At 56.5% G+C, this 25,905-nt stretch overlaps 2 protein-coding genes across 2 annotated transcripts; one reads left to right on the forward strand and one right to left on the reverse strand.

Moving 5' to 3' along the window:
- Window positions 1-1,817: 1,817 nt before the first annotated feature.
- Window positions 1,818-9,355, forward strand: TMEM151B (transmembrane protein 151B). The gene is made up of 3 exons (XM_055135198.1): window positions 1,818-2,511; window positions 4,316-4,756; window positions 5,946-9,355. The coding sequence occupies exons 1-3, from the start codon at window positions 2,395-2,397 to the stop codon at window positions 7,077-7,079; spliced, it is 1,692 nt and encodes a 563-aa protein (XP_054991173.1). The 5' UTR covers window positions 1,818-2,394; the 3' UTR covers window positions 7,080-9,355.
- Window positions 9,356-9,825: 470 nt separating this feature from the next.
- TCTE1 (t-complex-associated-testis-expressed 1) lies at window positions 9,826-18,557 on the reverse strand. The gene is made up of 4 exons (XM_004605944.2): window positions 18,441-18,557; window positions 15,923-16,491; window positions 13,595-14,044; window positions 9,826-10,035 (listed from the first exon to the last, which is right to left on the reverse strand). The coding sequence occupies exons 1-4, from the start codon at window positions 18,535-18,537 to the stop codon at window positions 9,826-9,828; spliced, it is 1,326 nt and encodes a 441-aa protein (XP_004606001.2). The 5' UTR covers window positions 18,538-18,557.
- Window positions 18,558-25,905: the final 7,348 nt, after the last annotated feature.

Raw genomic sequence — 25,905 nt, forward strand, 5'->3', positions numbered from 1 at the left:
CCTCCTCAAAGTCCCCAGCAGAAGCACAGTCACAAGTCCGGACACAGATGGCTTGAGCTCAAACTGTCACCTCCATTTGGGGCTCCGGAAAAGGGAGTTTTGGAGACTTGACTTAGCCAAGGTTGAATAGCCAAGCCAGGTTCTCCTGTCCCTGATATGAAATGTAAACTCCCCTCACCCCCAGTCCCCAGAACATCTAAGGGCTTGGGGCATGTGCACCCACGGCAGGGGTGCGAGAACTCAGGTGTGTGTGCTGACATCCCCCCTGAACTTAATAAGGAAAAGGCGCAGACAAGAACAGGTGTGCGGCAGACCTTCCTCTGGCCACCAGGGGTCAGCATTGAGTCACTCACCGGGTCTAGCACCGCTCTCCTAGCCAGGCTGCTGGAGACGCTTCAGAAAAGGGAATACGGGACCTTGCAGTGTCATCTGGAAAGATGACCCGAAGATTTTGTCTCAGGCCACAGCATGATCAGGGACTCTGACTTTATTTCCCCAGCCCCATTTTTCTCCTGGGCTGGATCCAACGTCTGGTCCTCCTCTCTCGGCTGGTGTCTTCCGATTCTCTGTGGCGTGCCTGACTTCCGCCCAGTTCATCCAGGCTGTCTTCAGGAAACAGGCAGGGTGGCCATGCCAGCAGCTGGGCAGATTGCGTCTCCCACTGGCTCTGCCCCCCTCCCCCCCTCTGCCCCACCCGGGGCTTCCAAGGAAGGAATACCTGTAAATGGAGACTGCTGGTGGTGGAGGGGGCATCAGCTTGCATCACTTAGGAGTTCTGGGGTTGGCTAGCTCTCGCCCCAAAGTCCCTGAAGAGAGGGTAAGGCAGTGGGGTTGGGGGACAGGAGGACGGTGGATGGGGACTTTGAGGAATCTCTTTGGGTTGGTTTATGCCAACCTAGCATCACCTGGCAGAGTGCAGAGCGCTGAGCTGGTGGTACAAGCTAGCACCAGAAGAGTGGGTGGACTGGGCTTTGAGGCAGGACTTCCCTCCAAACAAGGGTGCAGTGTACTGGAGCAAACTGAGATCCCTTCTCTGCCCTGGGAGCAAACGGGAACCCTACTTCTATAAGGCCACATGCTTCCTCTGTTAGGGCAAGCAGGATAGACCCACTCACCTGGGGAGGATCAGGAAGAATGGAGAATTTTGGATTTCCTGTGTGTCTGTTTGGGGGAAACCACACTCAGTGGTGCTCAGGACTTCCTCTGGGCTCTGGGCTCAGGGATCTCTCCTGGCAGGGCTTGGAGGACCTGGGGGTCGAACCTGGATTGACCACGTCAGGCGAGTATCTTACCCCCTGTACTATCATTCCAGCCCTCTGACTCCTTTTGTTTTTCCGATGCCTGTGAGGGAAATCAGGGCCTCACACAGGACCGCAGGAGCTCTCCTGCTGACCTCGACCCGAAGGCTGGGTAGTTCGCAGAGGTTTATTTAGTTTTGTTTTGTTGAGGTGCTAGGACGGAAGTGTTCCGTCTCAGTTATACCCCTACATACCCAGAGGTGAATTTTAATTTTTTTGGTGTTGCCAGCAATTGAAGTCTCCTTGAGAGGGAGACACTTGCCCAAGGTCACACGATTCCTTAAAGGCAGGATGAAGACTTAGTTCTCCCGCGGAGGGGGGGATGGACACCTCCAGGCTCCCGGAGGAACGAGACGCATCCCCGCAGACCGGCCGCCCTGTCCTCTCCTCTGCCCTCCGGTAACCCTCGCCGAGTCCAGCGCGGTCCCTGCCCTGCCCTCTCGCCCGTCCCTAGGCCGAGGGGTCTCTAACGTCTGCCTCTCCCGCCTTAACTCTTTAGTAGCCACCGGGCAGCCGGCTCACCCGAGGGCTCCCGGGCTCACCTCTCCTCGCTCCACCCTCGGCCCCGGGATCGTGCGGGAGCCGAGGACGCGGTGGGCGCCCCCTCCGCGGAGGACCGCGGAGTTGCGGCCTAACTAGGATGGAGGTGGGGGTGCGCCGGCAGGGGTGCGGGGAGCCCCTGTTGCTTCTCCCCTCGGGGGGGTGGCTATTCGGCAGGCTCGGGGAAGGCGGGGTTTGGGGGGCCGGGGGCGGGGCTCCGGCGCTGGAGGAAGGGGGGGCCGCGCTGGCTCCGGCTCGGCTCAGACAAAAGGCGGCGGCGGGAGCGGGCGGGAGGCGGAGCGGCGCCGCGAGGGCCTCAAGGTGACACCCGCCCCCGGCCCCGGCCCCCCCGGCCCGGCCCCCCAGCCCGCCCCCCCACCCCCAGCCCCCCGCCCCCGCCCCCCGGGGCCCTGCCCAGGCCCCCTCCCCCCGGCGGGGGGTGGGGAGCAGCGAGGGCCCCGCCCCCTCCCGCCCCCTCCCCAGGGCCCGCGCAGGATGCCCGCGGCCCCCGGCAGCCCCCCGGGAGGCCCTGAGCTCCGCGCGCCCCCTCTACGCCATGTCCCCCCCTGGCTCGGCCGCGGGAGAGAGCGGCGGCGGCGGCGGCGGCGGCGGCGGCCCGGGGGTCGCGGAGGAGCCCACGGCGGCGGCGGCGGAGGGCCCGGCCCGCGAGGAGGTGAGCGCCCGCAGCCCGGCCCCATCCCCCGGCCGTTCCGCCGCAGCGCGGCCGGCGCCCCGCAGCCGCAGTCCCGCGCGCTGCCCGCCCGAGGCCCCGGCCGGCCGCGGCGGCGGGGAAGGGGCCGCGCCGGGGGCGGGGCGCGGGGGTCCCGGGCGGGGGGCGGGGCCGGGGGCGGGGCCTCGCCCGGCCGGGGCGGAGGGCGGCGGGTCGGGCCCCCGGGGACTGGGAGGGCCGCTGGGAGGGGGCTGCGGAGGCAGCCCCGGGAGGCCGGGCTCAGCTGAGCTGGGGTCCCGAGAAGGTCAAGCGCGGACAGCGGCGACGACCCTGGGGTCGCCGGCAGTGTCGGGGGTTCACCTGTCCACCCCGAGGGCCACGCAGCCGCTTCCCTTCCGCCCCCCGCCCCCACCCCAAGCCCCGGAGTCCTTCCGAATTGTGCTATGATCGGAGGCTAAAAGACAAAGAATTTGAGGAAGTTCCAGCACCCCCGCCCCAATCCCGTGCACACTCGCGTACCCCGGCCCGGAGCAGGCACGAAGCAGGGAAGGAGCCTTCGCGGGGGCTCTCAGATGCACCCCGCCGGCCGAGAGGTGCGCATCCGCACCCCCGCCGAGGACAAGGCTCCCGAAAGGAGCAAGGTCCCGAGTGAATGTTCTAGCTGCGCCTTCCTTGCCCGTCTGATCGCACATCCGCTCCCTCTGACTTCACACCAGCTTCTGGGTGGGTGACTCCTCACGGGCGGCCCTCCTGCCCCCTCTCCGGCCCCCCACCCCCTGGCTGGGCTCCAGGTGGGGCCGCGGGAACTGGGGAAATAAGGCTCAGCAGGAGGAGACGCCTGACGTGCCAGAAAGCTGGGCACAGGGAGGAGAGTGGGAAAGTGCTGGCCACCCCCAGAAACCCAACTCCATCCTCGACCCTCAGTGGCTGCGGTCACCTGGGCTGCAAAGAAAATGAGGCTCTGCCCTCGGGAGCACCCAGCCGAGTTGGGGGGAGCCAGACATGGCAGCAGCTCCCGCGTGAGTGTGGGACAGAGCATGGCGGGCGCTTTCGCAGGTGCCTCCCCGCACACCACAGACCGTTTTGTCTTGACAAATGGCTGGGACACCAACAGCTTCCTCCCTCCGGGGTCCCTCATCTGTCTCTAGTCTCTCTCCAGCCCAGGCCTCTGCCCTTTGCGCTAGCTCCGCCTGGGCAGCCTTCTGCTCAGGGTGGTAGGGGGCCGGCAAGCAAGGCTGGGAATTCAAGGCTGTGTGGGAGGAGACAAGGCGTGGGCCGCCCGGGGGACCCCCCTTCAGAAAGAGGATGGAGAGGTGGATGGGTCAAAGGGAAGTGACTTCTTTAGCCCTCAGGCTGTGAGGTCCTCCCCTAAGTGGGCAGGTCATGTGGGAGCCCCCACCCCCCACTTCCTGGAGTACCTGGAGGGGGGAAGGGCTGGAGACCTGCCTTGGCTGATGCCTGTCTGTCTGTCCTCCCCTCTCCCACCCTGTCACTGCCTCTCCTGTTCCATGGCCATTTGTCTTGACTCTGGTCGTCCTCCTCGCCATCTGTGTCTTTCTGGGCTCCCCACCCATCTCTGGTTCTGATTTCTCTCTGCCTCTTGCGACTTTTCCTCTCTCTGCACTGCCCCATATTGGCCTTCCATGATCCCCTTCCCTTCCCCCCCCTGCTCCCCCCACCCGTTGTTGATCGCTGCCCCATCCACCTCCCTGCTTCTCTGCCTGTGTCTGAATGTTCCTCATTCTGTGCCGCCACTCCTTCCCCCTCCACACTCCTCCCGGCCCCTCTGCCCATCCTTTCCGAGCAGCAGCGACCCGTCCAGCCCTCTTTCACCAAGTCCCTCTGCCGTGAGTCCCACTGGAAGTGCCTGCTGCTCTCGCTGCTCATGTACGGCTGCCTGGGGGCCGTGGCCTGGTGCCACGTCACCACGGTGACCCGCCTCACCTTCAGCAGCGCCTACCAGGGCAACAGCCTCATGTACCATGACAGCCCCTGCTCCAACGGCTACGTCTACATCCCCCTGGCTTTCCTGCTCATGCTGTACACCGTCTACCTGGTGGAGTGTTGGCATTGCCAAGCCCGCCATGAGCTACAGCACCGCGTGGATGTGAGCAGCGTCAGGGAGCGTGTGGGGCGGATGCAGCAAGCCACGCCCTGCATCTGGTGGAAGGCCATCAGCTACCACTACGTGAGGCGCACGCGCCAGGTCACAAGGTACCGCAACGGAGACGCCTATACCACCACCCAGGTGAGGGGCTGGAAGGGAGCACAGGCCAAGTTCGGCGGGGAGGGGGTGCAGGCTGCAGTGAGGGCCCGTGGGTAGCACCCCCAGCACACTGACAGCCAAAGCTAGCAGCCATTCAGAGCCCAAGTCCTTGACTCCTCTTCAAAAAGTTTTATCGAGCGAGCCCTCAGAACCCTCTGAGATAGGGACCTTTAGCCCCCTTTTGGAGGCGTGGAGAGGTCAAAACGGAAGTTTGACTTGGAAGTTGCCCCGAGTCAAATGCATGCTTTGGAGCTGGGATTCGAACTCCCTCCACTGGGGTCCAGGGTTACTGGGTGGAGGCGGCTTCACAGGCTCAGCCTCACACCATGATGTCACCTGTCTGGTGAAGTGGCCCCAGGTAAGGAGATAACAGTCAGGGACTTGCCCAAGGCATGCAGCTTCTCAGTGAGGGTGCTAGCACCACACTTAGGTCCCTGGGCCCCAGGGCCAAGGCTCCCAGAGGAGGGGCCGAGCAGCTGATATCAGTCAGCCCTTCCTGAACTTGTTAAGGTCAGATTTACCGGAGACCTGGAGGAGGAGGTCGGGATATTTTCCAGAGGACCTCTATCACAGCCTGGGGCTGGTAAACAGAAGCCTGGGACAGGTGGGCATTAGGTGGGAAGGCTGGGTGATGACTAAGGTAGGGAGAAAGAGTTAAGAGAGGGAGGCACTGGACAGGCGCGGTTGGTTTCTGGGCCACACCAAGTGATGCTCAGGTTACTCTTGGCTGTGCTGGGGGACCATATATAGGATGTGGGGAATTCAGGTTGGCCATGTGCAAGTCAATGGCTCTACTCGATGTGCTATGGTTTCGGGCCCTCTGGGAGTTGGCGGGAGGAATTTGGAAAAACATCTGGAAAAAAGAGAGAAAGGGGGTCCGGTGGAGGTGGGGCAGAAGGGGCAAGGCAAGCTCGGCCAGCACCGACCTCTGAATAGACACAAGCCAAGGCATAGGCAGGAAGGAATTCTCAGCCCGCCAGCACCGCTAAGTGGCCCCCCGCTGGCGCTGCCGGCCTCAGTTTCTCTCTATAAACCAGGTGAGCCGCTGCTCCCCACCTGGGCCAGGCCGGAATAGGCGTAGGGTTTGGGCCAGGCAAAGTGGAGCCGCGACGGGGCGCCCCAGGGGGAGGGGCCAGAAGCGACCCCCCGCTGCCTTCCCCGGGCGCCGCAGGTCTACCACGAGCGCGTCAACACCCACGTTGCCGAGGCCGAGTTCGACTACGCCCGCTGCGGCGTCCGCGACGTGTCCAAGACGCTGGTGGGGCTGGAGGGCGCGCCGGCCACGCGGCTGCGCTTCACCAAGTGCTTCAGCTTCGCCAGCGTGGAGGCCGAGAACGCCTACCTGTGCCAGCGCGCACGCTTCTTCGCCGAGAACGAGGGCCTGGACGACTACATGGAGGCGCGCGAGGGCATGCACCTCAAGAACGTGGACTTCCGCGAGTTCATGGTGGCCTTCCCGGACCCGGCGCGGCCGCCCTGGTACGCCTGCTCGTCGGCCTTCTGGGCCGCGGCGCTGCTGACGCTGTCGTGGCCGCTGCGCGTGCTGGCCGAGTACCGCACGGCCTACGCGCACTACCACGTGGAGAAGCTCTTCGGCCTGGAGGGCCCCGGCTCGGCCAGCAGCGCGGGCGGCGGCCTGAGCCCCAGCGACGAGCTGCTGCCCCCGCTCACGCACCGCCTGCCGCGGGTCAACACGGTGGACAGCACGGAGCTCGAGTGGCACATCCGCTCCAACCAGCAGCTGGTGCCCAGCTACTCGGAGGCGGTGCTCATGGACCTGGCGGGGCTGAGCGCGCGCTGCGCGGGGGGCGCGGCTGGGGGCTACGCGCCCGCCGGCCGCTACGGCGGCGTCGGGGGCCCGGGCGCGGCTGGCGTGGCCCCGCTGCGGCGCAGCTGCGAGCACTGCCAGCGCGCGGTCAGCAGCTCGTCCATCTTCTCGCGCAGCGCCCTGAGCATCTGCGCCAGCCCGCGGGCCGGCCCGGGGCCCGGCGGCGGCCCGGGTTGCGCGGGCAGCCGCTTCTCGCTCGGCCGCCTCTACGGCTCGCGGCGCAGCTGCCTGTGGCGCAGCCGGAGCGGGAGCGTCAACGAGGCGAGCTGCCCCACGGAGCAGACGCGCCTGTCCAGCCAGGCCAGCATGGGCGACGACGAGGACGACGACGACGACGACGAGGAGGCCGGGCCACCGCCGCCCTACCACGACGCCCTCTATTTCCCCGTGCTCATCGTGCACCGGCAGGAGGGGTGCCTGGGCCACAGCCACCGGCCGCTGCACCGCCACGGCTCCTGCGTAGAGACCTCACTGTGACCGCGACACCCCTCCCCGCGCCCCGCAGCCCCCCGCGCCGCCCCTCGCCCCACCGTGCCCCCTGCGCGCGCGGCAGGGGGTGTCGCGGGGAAGGGGGACGGCCGGGGAGGGAGGGCGCAGGGGACTGACTCAGATGGGGCGGGGACCACCCCATCCCCGCTTTCCTGTACATAGACGGATGGGTGGGAGGGGTTAGAGCTTCCGAGAACCCCATCCTAGCAGATGGTCACTTCCAGCCCCGCCCCTGTGTCCCCCTGGGGTCGCCCCTCCTCCCTTACACGCGCGCACACACACAAGTCCAACCTATCTACTATTGACTGTTACGTGGCTACTGGGCTGTGGGGATCCGTGCGGGGCCTCATCTGCAGTCAGAGACCCCTGACGGGCAGCCGGGGAGCTTGAGGGGCAGTGGGGAAGCGAGTTGGGGGCCGTTTCTCCCTCTGCTGCCTTGCCCACTCTTATAGCCAGCGAGCCGGGCGGCGCTTTGGCCATGGGCAGGGCTGGTTTCCCAAGGGCTCCAGCCCCCCACCCCGGTCTTCATCTCAAAACGCCCCAACGTTGCTCTCCTCGCCTTGGCGCTGCCCGTCGGCTCGCGCGGTCCCTTCTGACCCTCCCTCGGCTGTTGTTGCTCTCCCGGGTTCCCCCGAGGCGCCCCGCCTGGGGCCCTGCAGGGACAGCTCACCGTGCACCTCTCCCCCCTCCCGCCGGCGCCCTGCCGGCTCTGCAAGGCTGTGGCGAGGAGGGGCGCGGTATCCCTCAGTCCTTTCTCTAAAGAGCCCCTCGGGCCCCTCCCGGACTCTCCCCGGTCACCTCTCCCGGTAGGGCTGAGACACCCCCAGGACCATTATCTGAAAGCTGGGCCAGGGGTGGATGATGGGGCGGGGTGGGGTAGGGGGACAAGTAGCAGAAATTCTAGGGTGACAGAGGGGAATTTGGAAACCAGGTGGGAGTCCGGAACTGGAGGAATGAATGGGAGGGCTTCCAGGAGGTGGGGGTGAGGAGTTGGCGCCCCAGCTGGGGGAGGCTTCAGATCTGAAGCCGCAGCAGGCCGGCCTTCTCTCGGTCCTGCCTAGTAGCCCTGCCTTCCCCCCACCCCGTCCAGGGTCTCACCTCCCAGCCGATGTGCTTCCTGTGCATGTCTGATCCGCCGCCTTCCCCCCAGCTTCCCTGGCTGCCGTTCCCAGCTGGAGAGATGTCCTGGGGCTACTGACACTGCTCCCCACCTGTGCTTCTCACTGGGCCCCCGGGCCCCCACCTATGCAACAGCCTGGCTTCCCTTCCTCCCTCCGGCCCTCTCTTCCAGACAAGATGTGGATGGTGCAGCTGCCGGGGGACACTGCAGCCCTGTCGCCCTCGGGCCCTGAGCTTTACCTTCCCGCCTGAGATGGCTGAGTGGACAGAGGCGTGCCCTGGGCAGCAGTGCCCAACCTGCTGCCCGTTTGCTGGGAACGGGGAGTTGCTGATCTGTGAGGCACAGCTGTGAAGCCGGGGGCAGAGGAAGGGAAACTGTGGTGGTGGTGGTAGGGGGGGATCCCCGGTTTTTTTTTTTTTTCTGTTTTGACCATTTCTGCCTAGGACCCCTTACACAGCCAGCCTCACCTTCCACAAACGCAGACTTAGAGAGAAATCAAGTCCTTTGGTCTATTTTCTTGGTAGCTTTATCGATTGCCAGGGAAAACCAGAAAAATTAATTAATCTCTAAAATTAAACTTTACACTGAATGTTCTTGTTTCTCTAATTAGAACTTCTGCTAGCAACTGTGGCTTGCACACACCCCACACTCAGACGCACGCACGCACTCACACTTGCACGCTGGCAGCCCAGAGTGGACAGAGGGGGTCAGGCTGGACGGTTCAGTGGCTCCGACAGGCGCGCCAGGGCCGTCACTCCAGAGCCCCCTTTGGTGCTCTACCCAGCGCCTGCTGGTTGGGAGGAGTACACCGAGGAGCAGCCCCCAAGGCTGTGGTGGCATCTTCCCCATCTCAAAGTATGTGTGTCTGGAGGTTTTGGTGTGCCTCACCCCAGGAGGAGGGGAGCTGGGGTTCATCTTGAATCCATCTAGCAGGAGCCTGGGGTGGGGACGGTGAACCCCATGGGTATGATCCCGGGGTGCACAGGACACTGGGAGACTGTGTGTCCTGGGGACGAGAGTTTGTGGGGTGACGGTCTCTGTCAATCGGGTACATCACACTGTGGCCTTTCCGTTGTGGATTTCCAAGCGCAAAGATTGTACAAATCAAACTGGTGGATAATAAAGTTGTGGATGACTCACTGGCGCCTGGCGCCCCTTTCCAGCGTGCACTCCCCCCACCCCCCAACCCCGCACCCCTCTCCTCTCCTGGGGGAAGCCCACTGGGTCTCACACGCTCTAGTCATACATTCCCTCATTCCGGGTTGTGGATGAGGCTCAGGAATGGCCAGGGAGGTGCATGTGCAGGGGGAGGGTGGGTGAGCCTGGCAGAGGTAGGGGAGGGAGAGACAGTCCAGAGGACCTGTTCACTGGGGGGGCTTATGGGGGGGGAGTCAGGGAGAGGTTGGGGGCTGGTGGGAGAGTCCCTGCAGGCAGAGGTGCGGGGGCGTTCCAGTAACACGCACTCCCATTGTGAGGACTGGGTCCCCTTTCTCCCCTCCTCTTCCATTTTGTCCTCATCTCTTGATTCACACAACACTTCATCATTTGCCCTGAGGTTATTTCTGACCCCTTCCCCCACCCAAATGATGCCTTGCAGTAGGCATGGCCCCACCTTTATCCTATAGGGTTCTCTAATCCCTTGGCAGTGATGGGGAACATGAAGAGCCCGGGGTTCAGGTCCCGCTGGCGGGCCATTTCACGGTTGGTGGCGAGAGCCTGGCCGATGAGGTACTCGCTCTCCTGGGCTATTTCGGAGAGACGCAAGTCAAACTCCAGCAGGGTCCGGTTCTCAGACATGCCTTCCAGAAGCTGCTTCCCGCCATCCTGGGAGAGGGCATGAGAAATGGAGTTTTACTTGTTAACGCCCCCCCCCCACATGTTTTTTTGGGAGATGCAACTGAGACCAAATAGAAGTCCCCCTCACCCTCTGGCTTTGGGCAGCACCCTGGCATTTCTCCTGGTCCAAGAGGAAAATGGTGCTCAAGAGATTCGCTAACTTGATTCTTCCACCTCAGTAGGCTAAAAACCATGATTGTGTGATAATGATGGTGATTGTGTCCCTCAGTTCAGCCCTGGGGATGTGAGACAAATCTGGCTGAGAGGATCACAGCTGAGAGGAGGGGCTGACTTCCAGAAAGGGTCTCGGGACGGAAAAGGGAGCAGGAGAGAGGGGTCTTTGGCCTTTTCCTGCCCCTGAATGTGGTCCCGAGAGAGGTCTGGGGGCAGAGGCCCAGCTGCAGAGAGGACTGTGTGGCCTGTTGGGCAGAGCAGGGGTGACACTGAGCTAAGGGATTTGTCAACCCCAAACTTCCTACTCTGCGGCTTCCGGTTGGGATCTTTGAGGCAGATGGTGAGGGACTTCTGGTTACTCATAGGCCAGAGCACTGTCTAGAGACAGCGTCTGTGAGCAGGACAGTTTTCTGGGGAGGACAGGTCCAGGGCGAGGATGTGGGGGGCCTAGCAGGAGTACCCCAAGGGCTCTCCTAGTCTTCATAGCTTCGATGCTCCTGGGTTGGTGGGCTGGGCACCCTCTGAGAGAACATCCTGTGGGGAGCAGAATGCTGCTATCCAGGCACTTGCCTCACATGTGGCTGACCTGGGTTTGATCCCTGGCACTCCACGCGGTCCTCCAAGTCCTACCAGGAGTGATCCCTGAGTGCAGAGCCAGGGATAAGCACTCAGCACGTCCAGATGTGACCACACCAAAAAAATACCCCCAAATCCCTATATACACAAAACACAAAGCAGGGCTGCTATTATGGCTGTGACCAGCAAGTAGGGTGCTGTGGAATCAAATCCATGGGGTAAGAGACATTTAAAGTAAAATAAAAGAGAAGGGCCCAAGAGATAGTCTAGGGGTGAAGACACTTGCCTTGCTCACAGCCCACCCTAGTGTTAGCCCTGGAACTACATGGTCCCTGAGATTAGGATTCCCAGACCACACAGTGTGAACCCCTCAAAAAAAGGGGGGGGAGCTGGAGCGACAACACAGCAGGTAGGGCGTTTGTCTTGCATGTGGCTGACCCGGGTTCGATTCCCAGCATCCCATATGGTCCCCTGAGCACCGCCAGGAGTAATTCCTGAGTGCAGAGCCAGGAATAACCCCTGTGCATTACCAGGTGTGACCCAAAAAGAAAAAAAAAGGTTAAAATTTGGACCAGAGATACAGTACAAAAGTTAAGGTGCTTGCCTAGTCATATGGTCCCCCAAGCCCTTCCAGGAGTAACCCCTGACTTACGAGTAAGCCCTGAACACTTCCAGGTGTGACCCCCAAATGAAAGAAAATGTCTAGGAAACTATAAAGGGAAACATCCTTTGTGCGAAGGACAGTGAAGGATAAACCTCAGTTATATAACTAGGATGTACATGTTCTCTAGGTATTTGTATAAGTTGCCATTTCTGACTAACTCCACGGAGGAAGTTCAAGAGACATCTGTTGGAATGGGCCCAGCCTTCCCACGTGTCCTGTGATCAGTTTGAACCACAGCTCTGTCCCCTGCAATGACTGCCAGCTCTTGAGCAGCTCAGTAATCTTTCTCTGAGACTCAATTTTCCACCAATAAAGTGGAGTGAAAAACACACCTCTTGGGGGCTGGTGCAATAGCACAGTGGGTAGGGTGTTTGCCTTGCACGCGGCCAACCCGGGTTCGATTCCCAGCATTGCATATGGTCCCCTGAGTACCGCCAGGAGTAATTCCTGAGTGTACAGCCAGGAGTAAGCCCTGTGCATCACCGGGTATGACCTGAAAAGCAAAAAAAAAAAAAAAAAACAAAACAAAACCGAACAAACAAACAAAAACACACCTCTTGGACTGGAGCGATAGTCCAGTGGGTAAGATGCTTGCCTTGCATGCAGCCCACTGGGTTCCATCCCCAGCACCCCAGATGTCCCCTGAACCCCGCCACAAGTGAGCCCTGGGTGCAGAGCCAGGACTAAGCCCTGAGTACCACCAGGCATGGCACCAAAACAAACAAACAAACAAAAAAGGAGAAATTTAAAAAAATGCATCTTGCGACTGGTGAGAGATCTTGAGTGTTAGCGACAGGCTTAACCATACAAGGCTCTGAGCTCACTTCTTCCCACACATGCCCCTCACTTCCTCACTAGCCACTGGGTGTGGCCGTGGAGCACCAGTGACATAACCACCAACACCTTAAAAAGATAAAAATGTGGGGCTGGAGTGATAGCACAGCTGGTAGGGCGTTTGCCTTGCACGCAGCCAACCCAGATGCGATTCCCAGCATCCCATATGGTTTCCCAGCACCGCCAGGAGTAATTCCTGAGTGTAGAGCCAGGAGTAACCCCTGTGTATTGCCAGGTGTGACCCAAAAAGCAAAATATATGTATATATATGTATATATATGTGTGTGTGTTGTATATATATATATATATATATATATATATAATGCCTACTTCTCCCTCTAGGAGAAACTGGCAATCTTCTGAGAGTTTCCTGCCCCCATGGGACAGCCTTGCAAGCTCCCCATGGTGTATTCATATGCAAAATCCAGTAATAAGCTGGATCTCATTCCCCTGACCCTGAAGAGCCCCCAGTGCAACATCCTTAGGAGGGCCAAGTCGAAATAGACTTCTAAGATATCAGGGAAAGGACGAAATGAGATGTTACTGAGCCCGCCCGAGAAATTGGTGATTAACAGGATATTGTGTGTGTGTGTCCATATGTGTGTATATATACATATATATGTATACATATATATATATACATATAAGTGTGCATCTTTTGGGCCAAGGTTTTACCTCTCACGTGAGAACCCTAGGTTTGTCCTCCACTTCTCTCCCCCAACACCAGCACCTCCACTAACAATACCTTCTGCATAAACTGGGAGGATTAAAAGCATTTAAATGGCTACTGGGTACTGGATACACCAAGCCCCGAGCAATAGCAACAATAGGAAGTTCCCAGGGGTCTAGCTAGTGTCTGCCATGGACATTTGCTTCCCAAGCAGAGCTCACTCAATCCTCTGATCAACAACCCCCAGAGGAAAAGCCCATTTATATTTGTTTCTTTGGGGGCCACCCTCTGTGGTGCTCAGGGCGTACTCCTGTTTCGGTGCTCAGGGTGAGGAGTTGGAACTGGCAGTGCTCTGGGAACCACGTGGTGCTGGGGATCAAACCGGAGGCATCAGACAGCATACCTGCTTGCAAAGCCCCAGCGTTCCTCTCTGTGGCCCCAGAAACAGACACTATTGTTATCTCCATCTTCTGCTCTTTGCAGAGCGGAAAGTTCTTCTGCAGATGAAGTGCAAACAGGCGGGGCTGGGGTGGGAGCCGGGGAAAGCCTGGGCTCTTCGACGTTGTCCTGGAGCAGCTGCACCCCACCCACCCCGCCTGGCCCCGGAAGCAGTGGCTCACGTGACTCACCAGCCCGATGTTGTTGCAGGCCAGACTGAGGCTGGTGAGGGTGGTGTTGGTGGGCAGCACCTGGGAGAGCAGCGTGGCCGTGGTCTCAGACAGCTCGTTGCTCCCCAGGTGCAGCGTGGTCAGGCACTTGTTGGTCTCCAAGGCGTGGACCAGCGCCTGGCCACCCTCGTCCTCTATGTAGTTGAGGCGCAAGTTGAGGGACGTGAGGGTGGTGTTGTGTGCCAGGGCGTAAGCCAGCGCCTGGGCGCCAGATGTGCGCACCTGGTTGTTGGCCAGGTTGAGCACGCGCAGGCGACTATGGCTCATCAGCTTGGCGGCAGCCCGTGCCCCTCGGTCCCCAATGAGGTTGTGTGACAGGTCCAGTTCCTCAAGGGCTGGGTGGTCCAGGAGGCTTCGAATTAGGATGCGTGACTTGTCATCGTCCACTTTGCTTCGGGTCAGCCTGAAGATCTATGGGAAGGGAGAGGGTCAAGGCACCTGGTTGCTGGGACCCCCAGGCTCGGTCTTCCTGTCTACCTCTTTCTGCCACACGGGGGCCTGATGTCCCAAGGCTGGGACCCGATTCTTGTGGACAGAGGACAGGCCGACCCAGTGTGACTGAATTGTGCAGAATCAGTGGCAGTTGAAGGGAGAAGGCTGCCATTTATAGAGCAATTACTATGTGTGGGGTGTGCTGCTGGAACATTTCGTGACCATTAGTTCTAACCCTCAGCATCCCGATGGGGTTGAGCGAGTTCTCTTTAGTTTACAGATGAGAAAAGGAGGGAGACTTAGGGCACATAGAGCATTTGCCCAGAAGCACCATGATGAAGCCAGAGAGGGAGGTTTTCTTTGTTTCGGGTGGGTGGGGAGGGTCACACCTGGTGCTGCTCAGGGTTTACTCCCTGTTCTGTGCTGGGTGGGGGAAGTCATCCCAAGGGTTCAAATATAATCTCAGGCCATTGAGCTATCTCTCCCCTCTCTCTCTCTTTTCTCTGTCTGTCTGTCTGTCTGTCTGTCTCTCTCTCTCTCTCTCCTTTCTCTCTTTTAGTTTTTGCTTTTTGGGTCATAGCCAGCGATGCTCAGGGGTTACTCCTGGCTCTGCACTCAGGAATTACTCCTGGCAGTGCTTGGGGAACCATATGGGATGCTGGGAATTGAATCCGGTTGGCCACGTGCAAGGCAAACACCCTACCCGCTGTGCTATTGCTCCAGCTCCTCTTCTTTCTTTCTTTCTCCTCTCTGTTTTTGGGCCACAGCCAGCAATTCTAAGGGATTACTCCTGGCTCTGTACTCAGGAATTACTCCTGGAGGTGCTAGGGGGAACCAAATGGGGATCGAATCTGGGTTGGCCGTGTGCAGGGCAAACGCCCTCCTCACTGTACTATTGCTGCAACCCCTATTTCTTCACAGTCCTGACAGGTACCTCAATGAGAGACATCTCCCCTTATTTTGTTATTTTGATTTTTATTCTTTACCTGGGGCTGGGGGAGGAGAGAGAAGTGGGAATTCGGCATTTTTATTTTGAGGTGTGTAGAACTGAACCCAGAGGCATGTGTTTTATTGTCCCACCACCCCCTCTTCTTGAAATGTCCCCCACCCTTGGCTATATGATCCAATTCTATATTCCCCATTTCTCCCTTCCTCTGAATTTCTGACCAGTGCTTCCTCTTCCACCAAGAGTACTTGAGACATAGCACTGTAGCACTGTAGCACTGTCGTTCCATTGTTTATTGATTTGCTCGAGCAGGCACCAGTAACGTCTCCATTGTGAGACATTGTTACTTTTTGGCATATCGAACACGCCACACGTAGCTTGTCCGGCTCTGCCGTGCGGTGGGATACTCTCGGTAGCTTGTCAGGCTCTCCGAGAGGGACAGAGGAATTGAACCCGGGTCAGCTGCATACAAGGCAAACGCCCTACCCGCTTTGCTATTTCTCCAGCCCCTAAGATTCCAATTTAATTGGACATTATGTATTTCATTTGTGAGACCTGGCAACCCGATCCTACTTGCAATGTTTTATTTCTGTGCTTGTGGATTGGGGGCCTTCAGTTCCAGCAGACTGTACTCCGAGGGCACCAATGATCTGAGTTTGGGCAATGCTACCTCTTCAGCACCTAGGACAGGGCCTGTGCACTGACTACATGCCAACTCTAGGCTGGTAGATGTGTGGCCAAGTCTCCTTGATCTCTCCACCCCAGGACCTCAGCTCCATGCAGGGTTCAGGAGGGGTGTTTGATCAACTGAGGAGAAGGAAGAGAGAGGATGATGGCAGCGGGGTGGGGGCAAGAGGAGAGGAGAGGGGGATCTGAGATACTGAAAAGGAAGGTGGCGGGGCAGGTGGTACCTTGAGGGTGTGGCACGCCTTAATGGTGGCCGCCAAGGAGTGGCAGTCGCGGTACGTGAAGAGGAAAAGGTTCCACTCAAAATTCATGCCGCAGTCCTTGACGCCGAACACCAGGTCCAGCTCCTCCAGGTGGCTCAGGCCGGCCACCAGCGGTCCCAAGCAGTAGTGGTCGGTGATGGAGTCCTCCATGTCCCCCTCGCTGCCCGAGTCTGACTGCTCGGCGTCTTTCGAGTGGCGAGGGAGCTGCACGGGAGGGAGGAACTGGTCCACGCGCAGCCGCCGCACGTAATCCTTGCAGAAGGGCAGCAGGTCGAGGATGACGGCGGGCTCCGTGGTGCCCGGGATGAAGTGCGTCAGCAGGTTCTCCAGATGCCGCTCGAAGAACATGTGCTTCCAGCTGCCCCCGTGGCGCTCCACATGGCACACCTTCCAGCGCTGCATGCAACAGCGCTGCCAGTAGCCCTCGTCGTCGATGAGGTTGGCGGTGATGGAGAGTGGCAGGTTGGGCGGCAGGGAGCTGAGCACCTTCTTCTGGTACTCGGGGAGCAGCTCCTTCAGGATGGGGTTGCCTTTGGGACAGGAGGGAGAGCGGGATGCCCAGGGCTTGGGGCCTCACCCCTGGCTGAGTCCTGGTCTGAGAGGGGCGGTCGCCTTTGCTCTCAGAAAGGCCGGACTGGAGGGCAGGGGAGGACATGCTTGCCTGGCGTTGGGACATCCCTGCATGAGGCTGGACACCTTAGCACCTCAGGGACCCTGTTGCCATCCCTGAGGAAGATGCTCAGGTTCTGCCTTCAATTGACCTTCAGTCAATTTTTTGGGGTGGGGTGGGGGAAGAGGCTCCAGACAGTGCTCAGGGGGGTCTTGGCTCCCTTCCCAGGGATGCTCGAACTGAAGTACCACTAGGTCCCCGTGGGGCCGGCCTGGTTCTGCTCAGGGGAAAACGGGGGTAAACTCTGTAGTTTGGGGGAAGTCACCTAGTGCTGGCATCTGAATCCGGGCTGGGGACATGCTAGGCTGAGCCCCAGCCCTGATCCTAGATCTTGGGCCCTAGTGATCTTTCAGTCTGATGGGCACAATGCCTGATTTCAGAGTCCCCAATTTGATGCTTTTGTTTTTTTCTTTGGTTTGTGTTTTAGTTTTTATTTTTTTGCTTTTTGGGTCACACCTGGCAATGCACAGGGGTTACTCCTGGCTCTGCACTCAGGAATTACTCCTGGTGGTACTGGGGGACCATATGGGATGCTGGGGATCAAACCTGGGTCGGCTGTGTGCAAGGCAAACACCCTACCCACTGTACTATCACTCCAACCTCCTTGTGTTTTAGTTTTGGGGTCATACCCAGTGGTGCTTAGGACTTACTCTCGATTCTGTGCTCAGAGATCCATAGGGGATGCTGGAGACAGAACCCACATTAACCATGAGCAAGGCAGGGCCCTACCCACTATGCTATCTTGCTGACCCCCTCCAAATTTGACTGCATTCATTCATTTTCAAAACAACAATCGCAAAAGGTTTTGAGGGGTGAGATAGATAGATAGATAGATGGAATGAGAGAGAGAGAGAGAGAGAGTAAAAGTGATAAGGCACTTGCCTTGCTGTGGCTGAGTCCTGTTTGAGCCCTGGTAAATCATAAGCCTTCTGAGCACAGAGCCAGGAATAAGCCCTGAGTACAGCTGTGCGTGACCAGTTTTTTTTTTTTTTGAGTATTTACCAAGATTTTGTTTTTGGATTGCTTACCTTGTTTAAGATAGTGTTCTAAAAACTTAGGGGATAAGAGGGAATTAATGAGGGCTGGAGAGATGGCACAAACACATACCTTACATATGGTCATAACCCCTGGCACCTTAGGGGCCTCTAAGACTCACCAGGAGAGACTCACCAGCTACACTGGGTGTGGCCCCCAATAAAACATAAGAAAAAACAAAACATGGGCCAGAGTGATAGTACAGTGGATACAGAGCTTGCTTTGCACTTGGCTGACCTGGGAGTCATGCCCAGCATTCCATAATGTTATCTGAGTCTGCTAGGGGTGATCCAAGAGCACAGAGCCAGGAGTCAACCCTGAGCATTGCTGGATGTAACCCAAAACCCCAAATAGAACAATCAAAATAAGAAAAACAGAACAAGAGTGAATTAAACTAAGCCCCTGCTTCATAAGACGGGAGACCAGCACCCCAGGGATATCACAAAGCACCCTGTGAGTGGTGCTTGGTTTCAGAGGTTAAAGAATGGCCACAGGCCTTTGGAAAGAATGCACCTCTACAGAGCACGAAGTATAGAGTCAACCCAGACTCCCCACGGAGAAGGAGTCGGTGGGGAAGCCTGCCTGGGCCAGGCTTAGCTGGACAGAGTGGGAGAGATGAGGAGTGGGTGCATGTGGGTGAGTGTCTGGAATGGGGGCCAGCGGGGGACACCATCTTGGCCCCACAGGGATGAGAAGGTCAGCAGGACTCAGGGCCCGGAGTGAGGGGCACAGACACTTGGATCTCTCCATTCTCCTGGGGCAAGGAGGACTTACTCTGAAAGTTCTGGACGATGTGCTTGATGCAGAGCTCTGTGAGGTAGGGCACGTTGGCCAGGGTCCACTCAGGATCCTCGGAGATTATTCTGCGCATCCGACGCACAGTGCCCAGGGCACGAGAACCTTTGGGGGCGTCTCGTCCCGACGACAGCGGCTGAGTGCTTGCCACCCTGGGCACCTGTGGGATCTGGCTGGCCATGTGGCTGGCGGAGGGGGGCACAATGCTGGACCGTTGGGAGGTTGAGGCTGATGATGCCCTCTTGGATTCCGTCATGCTGCGGGCCTGTGGCCTGTGGGGGATGGTCTCGTGGTCAGAAGCTTCTCAGACTGGATGGTCCTGGGTGCTGGTGGGGGGACCTGGAGCAAGAGGAGGTGGGGAGGGGTGCAAAATAGATGTTGAGGATGTTGCTGCACAGGTTTGAGTATGTGGTGCGCACGTGGCAATGAGGCTGGCATGCTCCTCTAGCCAGGGGGCTGCCACATGTGTTTCTGGGGTGATTATGCCGGTACAGATTCTGGGGCTCACCAGGACCCTCACCCCGCACTGGCAGTGCTTGCATGGTCCCGGGGAGTCACACTCCTGGCCTCTCTCTTGCCAGACAGGTGGCATTTGCGGGCATAGTCTGGAGGGCCAGAAGCAAAGCCCGTGACTAGCTGTGTGGTCCTGGGCTTCTGTTGACCCTCTTCTGTGAAGTGAGGCAACACGTACCCGTGGGGGGAGTGGGACAAGTGAATGGAATAGAATGGTGCATGGGAAGAAACTAGCAAGGCGCACCCTCAACTCCAAACAATGATCTCTGTCCTCAGTCAGCCACAGCCGCCCTTCTTCTAGCACTTACCCATGGTGTGAAAATACTACATACAATAAAATATTGTATTTTGGTTTTTGGGTCACACCTGGTGATGCTCAGGGCTTACTCCTGCCTCTGTACTCAGGAATTGCTCTGGTGGTGCGAGGGGGACCATGTAGGGTGCTGGGGATTGAACCTGAGTCGGCTGTATGCAAGGCAATGTCGCACTTTCTGCACTATCTCTCTGGTCCAATTATTTTTGGAGCTATGTCCAGCTGTTTTCAGGGATTATTCCTGTTTTTGTGTTCAGGGGTTTCTCCTGGTGGGGCTCTGGAGACCATACGCGGTGCCAGGGCTGGCCAAGTGCAAGACAAGTGCCTTACCCCTGTATAATCTCTATGCATAACCCAATTACTAGTGAGTTGTTAATTAGATTTATTGTTTTGGGGGGCCTCCTCTGTGGTGCCTGAATACCATCAGGTGCCAGGATGGAGCTCAGGGCCAAGAACATGATAAGATATTTTGAGAGAGATAAGATATTTCAACATCACTTTTGCTACAGTATTTTAAAATTACTATTACTGTTATCATTATTATTTTATTTTCTAGGATGGGCACACCCAGCAGTGCTCAGGGGACACTCTTGGGGTTGAAGGGATTGTGCGGATCTGGGTGTCCTATGTAAGACCTGTGTTTCCCCCATAAAAATGTGTCCTCTAGACCATTGAGTTTTTCCTCTGGCCCCTAATTGTTCTATTTTCATTGTGAGTTGTTTTGTTAATCTCTTACCAAGTTTAACATAAATTAAACTTTATCCTAAATTAGTGTCTATGGGAAAAAACAACCACTATATAGTTTGGTTCTATCTGTGATTTCAGATACTCATTGAAGACCTTGGCACATACAAGGGTTTCAACTGCAATAGCTCTTAGTGAATATAAAGGAACTGTATGCCAGGGACTTAATCTAACAGCCTAAATCTTATAATTTAAATGTGCAATCAATATAAAGTTTTTTTCTTTTGCTTTTTGGGTCACACCTGACAATGCACAGGGGTTACTCCTGGCTCATGCACTTAGGAATTTACTCCTGGTGGTGCTCGGGGGACCATATGGGATGCTGGGAACCGAACCCAGGTTGGCCGCGTGCAAGACAAATGCCCTACCCACTGTGCTATTGCTCCAGCCCCTTTTTTGGTTTATTTTTGGGTCATAATCATCAATGCTTAGGGCTTATTCCTGGCTCCGCACCCAGGAATTACTCCTGGTGATACTCAAGGGACCATATGGCATGCTAGGGATTGAACCCGGGTCGGCTATGTGCAAGGCAAGTGCCTGTATGCTATACTATCTCTATAGCTCCTAAAAATTGTTATCACTTGGGGTATTATTTGTTTGTTTTATTCTTCTCTGTTCTTCTTCATCCTCCCCCGTCCCCATTTTGTTTTTGGACCATACCTGGCAGTGCCCATGTCTTACTTCTGGCTTGGTGCTCAGGGATCCCTCCTGACAGGGCTCAGAGAATCATATGTGGTTCTGGGAATTCAAAAACTGGGGTCAACCTTGGGCAAGGCAAGTACCTTAATTCCTGTTCTGTTTGCCCAGCCCTATATTCTAACCATCTTGAGGTCTTCATTGTCATTAGGTCTCAAAACCCACAGCAGTCACTGAAATCTGGCCCCTGTTATTTTTCCTTTCTTTCCTCCCTCCTCCTCCCTCCTTTCTTTCCTTCTCCCTTCCATTTTTGGGTCACAACTGGCAGTGCTCAGGGCTTACTCATGGCCATGCTCAGGGGACTATATGTGTGCTGGGAATCAAACTGGGCAGGCCCCTTGCCCTACTTGTACTATCTTTCAGGCCCATGTTCTCTCTCTTTTTTTCCTCTTTGGGTCACACCTGGCAATGCTCAGGGGTTACTCCTGGCTTTGCATTCAGTAATTACCCCTGGCGGTGCTCAGGGGACCATATGAGATGCTGGGAATCAAACCCAGGTTGAGTCGGCCGCATGCAAGGCAAATGCCCTACCCACTGTGCTATCACTCCAGTCCCCAGGCCCATGTTCTCTTTTTAGAAAAATTTGGCCAGGTGGAACAACAGTAGAGCAGAAAGGATGCTTTTCTTGCACAAGGCTGATCTGGGTTCAATTCTCGACATCCCATATAGTCCCCTCTAAGCTCCTCCAGGAATAATCCCTGAGCTCAGAGCCAGGAGTAAACCTGAGTATCACCGGATGTGATCCAATGAGCTGTTTTGTAGAGTTGGCCCTTGAACACCATGGTCTCAACTGTGAGGGCCACTTTTTATTATGTATTGGTTTTGTTTCTTTGATTTTGTTTTTGGGGGCACACCTGGGAGTGCTCACGGGGATCATATGGGATGCCAGGGACTGAAACTGGATCGGACACATGCAAGGCAAGCACTGTGCCTGCTGTACTATCACTCCGGCCCCAGGGCCACTTTTTAAAGAACTATTCTTCAGTAAATGTGACCAACCTGGGTTGAGTCCCGCATCCCATGTGGTCCCTGGAGCAACACTAGGAGAGATTCCCGAATGCAGAGCCAGGACTAACTCCTGAGCATCGCTGGGTGTGGCCCACAAACAAAAAACTCTAATGGTTCAGGAGGCCTGAGATGTGTACAGTAGGCAGGGTGCTTGCCTTGCACACGGTTAACATAGGTTTGACCCTTGGCACCTCTATGGTCCCCTGAGCCCAGCCAGGAGTGGTCCCTGATCACAGAGCCAGGAGTCAGCCCTGAGTCCCCCTGGGTGTGTCCTCCAAGCAAAACAACAGCCACCTGCGGCCAGGTCCTTCTCTGCACAGCGTGGGTGGGGAGGGAGAGGGCGCCACACCCCTGCCCTGCCCAGGCGCCAGCATTTCTTCTCTCCCTGCTGAGTGCCCCACCTCCTCTCTGCCTCCTCATGGAATCTTCCTAGTCCTGCCCGTTTCCTGGCATTCTGGAAAGCAGAAGATGGCGTGGGAGGCGAAAAGGCAGCTAAATCTGGGGCTGAAGGCAAGACGGAGCGTGCGTCTGGGGACAGTGTCCGTGTCCCTCTCTGCCCCCGTGCTGTCCGAGCCTGCCTGGAAGCTGCAGGTGGCATGGCGGAGCCTCGCTGTTTTGCTCCCTGCCTCTGTGCCCTGGGCAGTGGCCACTAGGAAGGGACACTCTGAGCCAGCCAAGGTGTCCTTGGCAGATGGAGGGGACCAGATGGTGCCACTCAGCCACCCAGCATCTCAAGGAGGAAGAGCCTTGCTGTGATGTATGTGTGTGCATGTGTGTGAGCGTGTGTGTGTGTGTGTGTGTGAGAGAGAGAGAGAGAGAGAGGGAGAGAGGGAGAGAGAGAGAGAGAGAGAGAGAGAGGGAGAGAGAGAGAGAGAGAGGGAGAGAGAGAGAGAGAGAGGAGTGAGGGGAGCCGTATATATTTGTCACACCCTTATGCAAACCCACAAGCAGTGCATCTGCCCAGGGTTGTGGAGTGACCAGGGTGTTTTATTGACTACTGACCCCTCAGAGGGTGTGGTCCGGCACAGGTGCTGCCTAGAAGCATCAGGCAACAGCCTCTTGGGCTGTGCCAGGACTTTGCGGTGTGACCTTGGCCGAGTTTCTCGCCTCTCTGGGCTTCAGTTTCCTGATCCATAGGGCAGGCAGACTTCTCTAGCCACTGTTGTAGAGACAGTGATGACAGGTGGAGGCCGAGCGTGCCAGGGGCGTGGGGGGGGTGCTCTCCAGCTCGTGAGGGCTGTGGGGTTCAGGTTGTGAGAACAGGGGGCCCTGGCAGGCCGGGCATCGGGACAAGGACGGAGACCACAGGCCAGCCCTCACCCCACCAGTGCCCCATCGGGCTCTCTCCAGGCTCTGGCCTCAACACTCAAGTATATTCCTTGGCTGTGATGTCTCGGGACACCCCAAGGACACCCCAAGGTCACCCCAGGGGAGCACAGCAGAGGGAGCCCCGGTTCCCTGGCGGGTGTTACCTTGGAGCCAGTTCTGTGGGCATTACTCACCCCCTCTTTCCCCTGGGAGCACGGGTTTAGCCAGGTGGGGGCCTTCTGGAATGGGGTGCCTTAGAGCCTCACTGTGGAAGAGGGTGGCATTAATGCCTGAAGTCTTTTAACAGTTATTTATTTTTGTTTTGGGTTTTTTGTTTTGTTTGTTTTTTTGAGCCACACTCAGTGATGCTCAGGGGTTACTCCTGGCTCTACACTCAAATTGGGGCTGGAGCGATAACACAGCGGGTAGGGTGTTTGCCTTGCATGCGGCCGACCCGGATTCGATTCCCAGCATCCCATATGGTCCCCTGAGCACAGCCAGGGGTAATTCCTGAGTGCAGAGGCAGGAATAACCCCTGTGCATCACCAGGTATGACCCATAAAGCAAATAAATAAATAAATAAATAAAAATTACTCCTGGTGTGTTTGGAGGGGACCATATGAAATCTGGGGATGGAAGCTTGGTCAGCTAAGTGAAAGGCAAGTGCCCTATTTGTAGTACTATCTCTCCAGCCTCAATTTATTATTTTTTGGGGGCCACATTTCGCTGTGCTCAGGAACCTGGTGGTGCTTGGGAGGACCGTATGTGTTGCTGGGGAATGAACCGAATTCAGCTGTGTGCAGAACAAGTGCCCTTGTACTATCTGCACAACCCATCTTCCTGAGGTCTCCCACCACTCAACCCTCTGCACAGCTGGTGTCAAAGACCTCCAAATACAACCCATCCCCGCAGCCTGCCAGATCCACAGAAGCCCCTGTTCATGGGGTTTCATGTCAATGCTGAAACTCACACGGACACAGCGGAAGTTTCCACTCACTCGCATCTTGATTTTTTAAAAATAGGCATTACAAAATATTTTTGGTATGCGAATTATTACTAGTCACAGTGAATTCTTCTAAGGAGAATTTTCAGCTCCAAATGTTTTCTCTCTGGCCCTCTAAATGTGTGTTGTTTTAAAAATATACTTATAAAAAAAAGTATACTTATGTATCAGGGCTGGATGTATAATACAGTGGGTAGGTGGGTAGGGTTTCTGCCTTGCACATGGCTGACCGGGACCCTGATACCCCATCTGGTCCCTGAGCCCACCAGGAATGATCCTGAGTGAAGAGCCAGGAGTAAGTCCTGAGCACTGCCAGGTGTGGCTCAAAGACCAAAAACAATTTTTTTTATGCTCATAGAATATATTTTTGACTCAAATGGTAAAGCACATACCTTGTGTATGAGAGGCTCTGGATTTGATTCCCAGCTCTATATACTACCTGGACCCCTACTATATAGGTGGGTGTAACTCATTAAAAGTACAAAATAGGGCCAGAGAGATGGTACAGCAGGTGGTAGGGCACTGCCTTGCAGGTGACCTGGATTCAATCCTTGGAATCCCATATGGTCCCCTAAGCTCTGCCAGGAGTGATTTTGGGACACACGGAACCAGGAATAAACTCTGAGCACCTCTGGGTGTGACCCACCCCAAAAATTGCTTTTCCCGGGGCTGTAAAGATAGGCCAGTGGATTGGGTGCTTATACACAGATAAAGCTAAAGGCCTTATAGAGCACAAGGCTTGCATGTGTGAGGCCCTGGGTTTGATCCCCAGCATGGTATGTCTCCTGAGAATTCCATTGAGTGATCCTGGGTCCCTTAGCCCTAATGGAAAAGGTTTTCTGGGGCTGGAGAGATAGTACCAGGGGTTAAGACACTTGCCTCACATGTGGTTGACCTGGATAGAATCCCGGGCACCACATATGGTCCCAAGAACACTGCCAGCAGTAACCTCTGAGCATAGACCAGGATGAGCCCTGAGCACAGCAGAGTCTGACCTACCCTGTATTTTTTCCAGCCACAAAATAAAAAAAAAAGTTTTTCCTCCTAAAAGAAAGAAATCTTTTAAAAATGTTTAATCTGGGTCCAGAGAGATAGTACAGCAGGTAGGGCTCTTGTCTTGCACACAGGTGTTCCAAGTTAGATCCCCGGCTTCCCATAGGGTATCCCAAGCACTGCCAAAAGCAAATCCTGAGTGTAGAGCCAGAAGTTATTCCTGAGCACTGCTGGGTATGCCCCCCCCACCAAAAAAGGGGGGATTGCTTCCGGTGGAGTTTGGGTGACCGTGAAGTGTTGGGCATGGAGCTCAGGGCTCCTGCATGCAGTCTGTGCTCTTGCCCCATGGAGCATCTCCCCGGCTTTACTCCTGGCTTACTCTTGGCAGGACTGGGGGACCATATGGGATGCCCAGGATCCTACTTGGATCTGACAAGTAAAGCAAGCACCTGATCCGCTGTACTATCTCTCTGGCCCCTACTATTGAATTCTTTTGATTTTATTTCACGCACAGTGATTTACAACACTCTGATGAGATAGTTTCACGCATATATGCATATATTTCAACAACCACCCTCCTTCCCCTATCAAGTATGTCCATTCCCTCCACCATTATCTCAGGGGATATTTATTGGCCAGGGACTGACCAGTGACCTCATACATGTAAGGCATGAGCTCTACTACCGGCTTACATGCCCAGCTCTAGGAATAGAATCTTAATATTACGTTTGTGCATGAGGGTTGATATTAGCCTGTTAACATTGAGTTGGTTTTGGAAAATACAGCTCTTCATTTTTGCCCCTTATTTTGGAATTGTTTATGTCTTTGGGGCACACCTGGCAAGTGCTCTGGGACTACTCTCAGCT

Source organism: Sorex araneus, chromosome 4 (genome assembly GCF_027595985.1).
Source record: "Sorex araneus isolate mSorAra2 chromosome 4, mSorAra2.pri, whole genome shotgun sequence".
NCBI classification, from domain to species: Eukaryota; Metazoa; Chordata; class Mammalia; order Eulipotyphla; family Soricidae; genus Sorex; species Sorex araneus.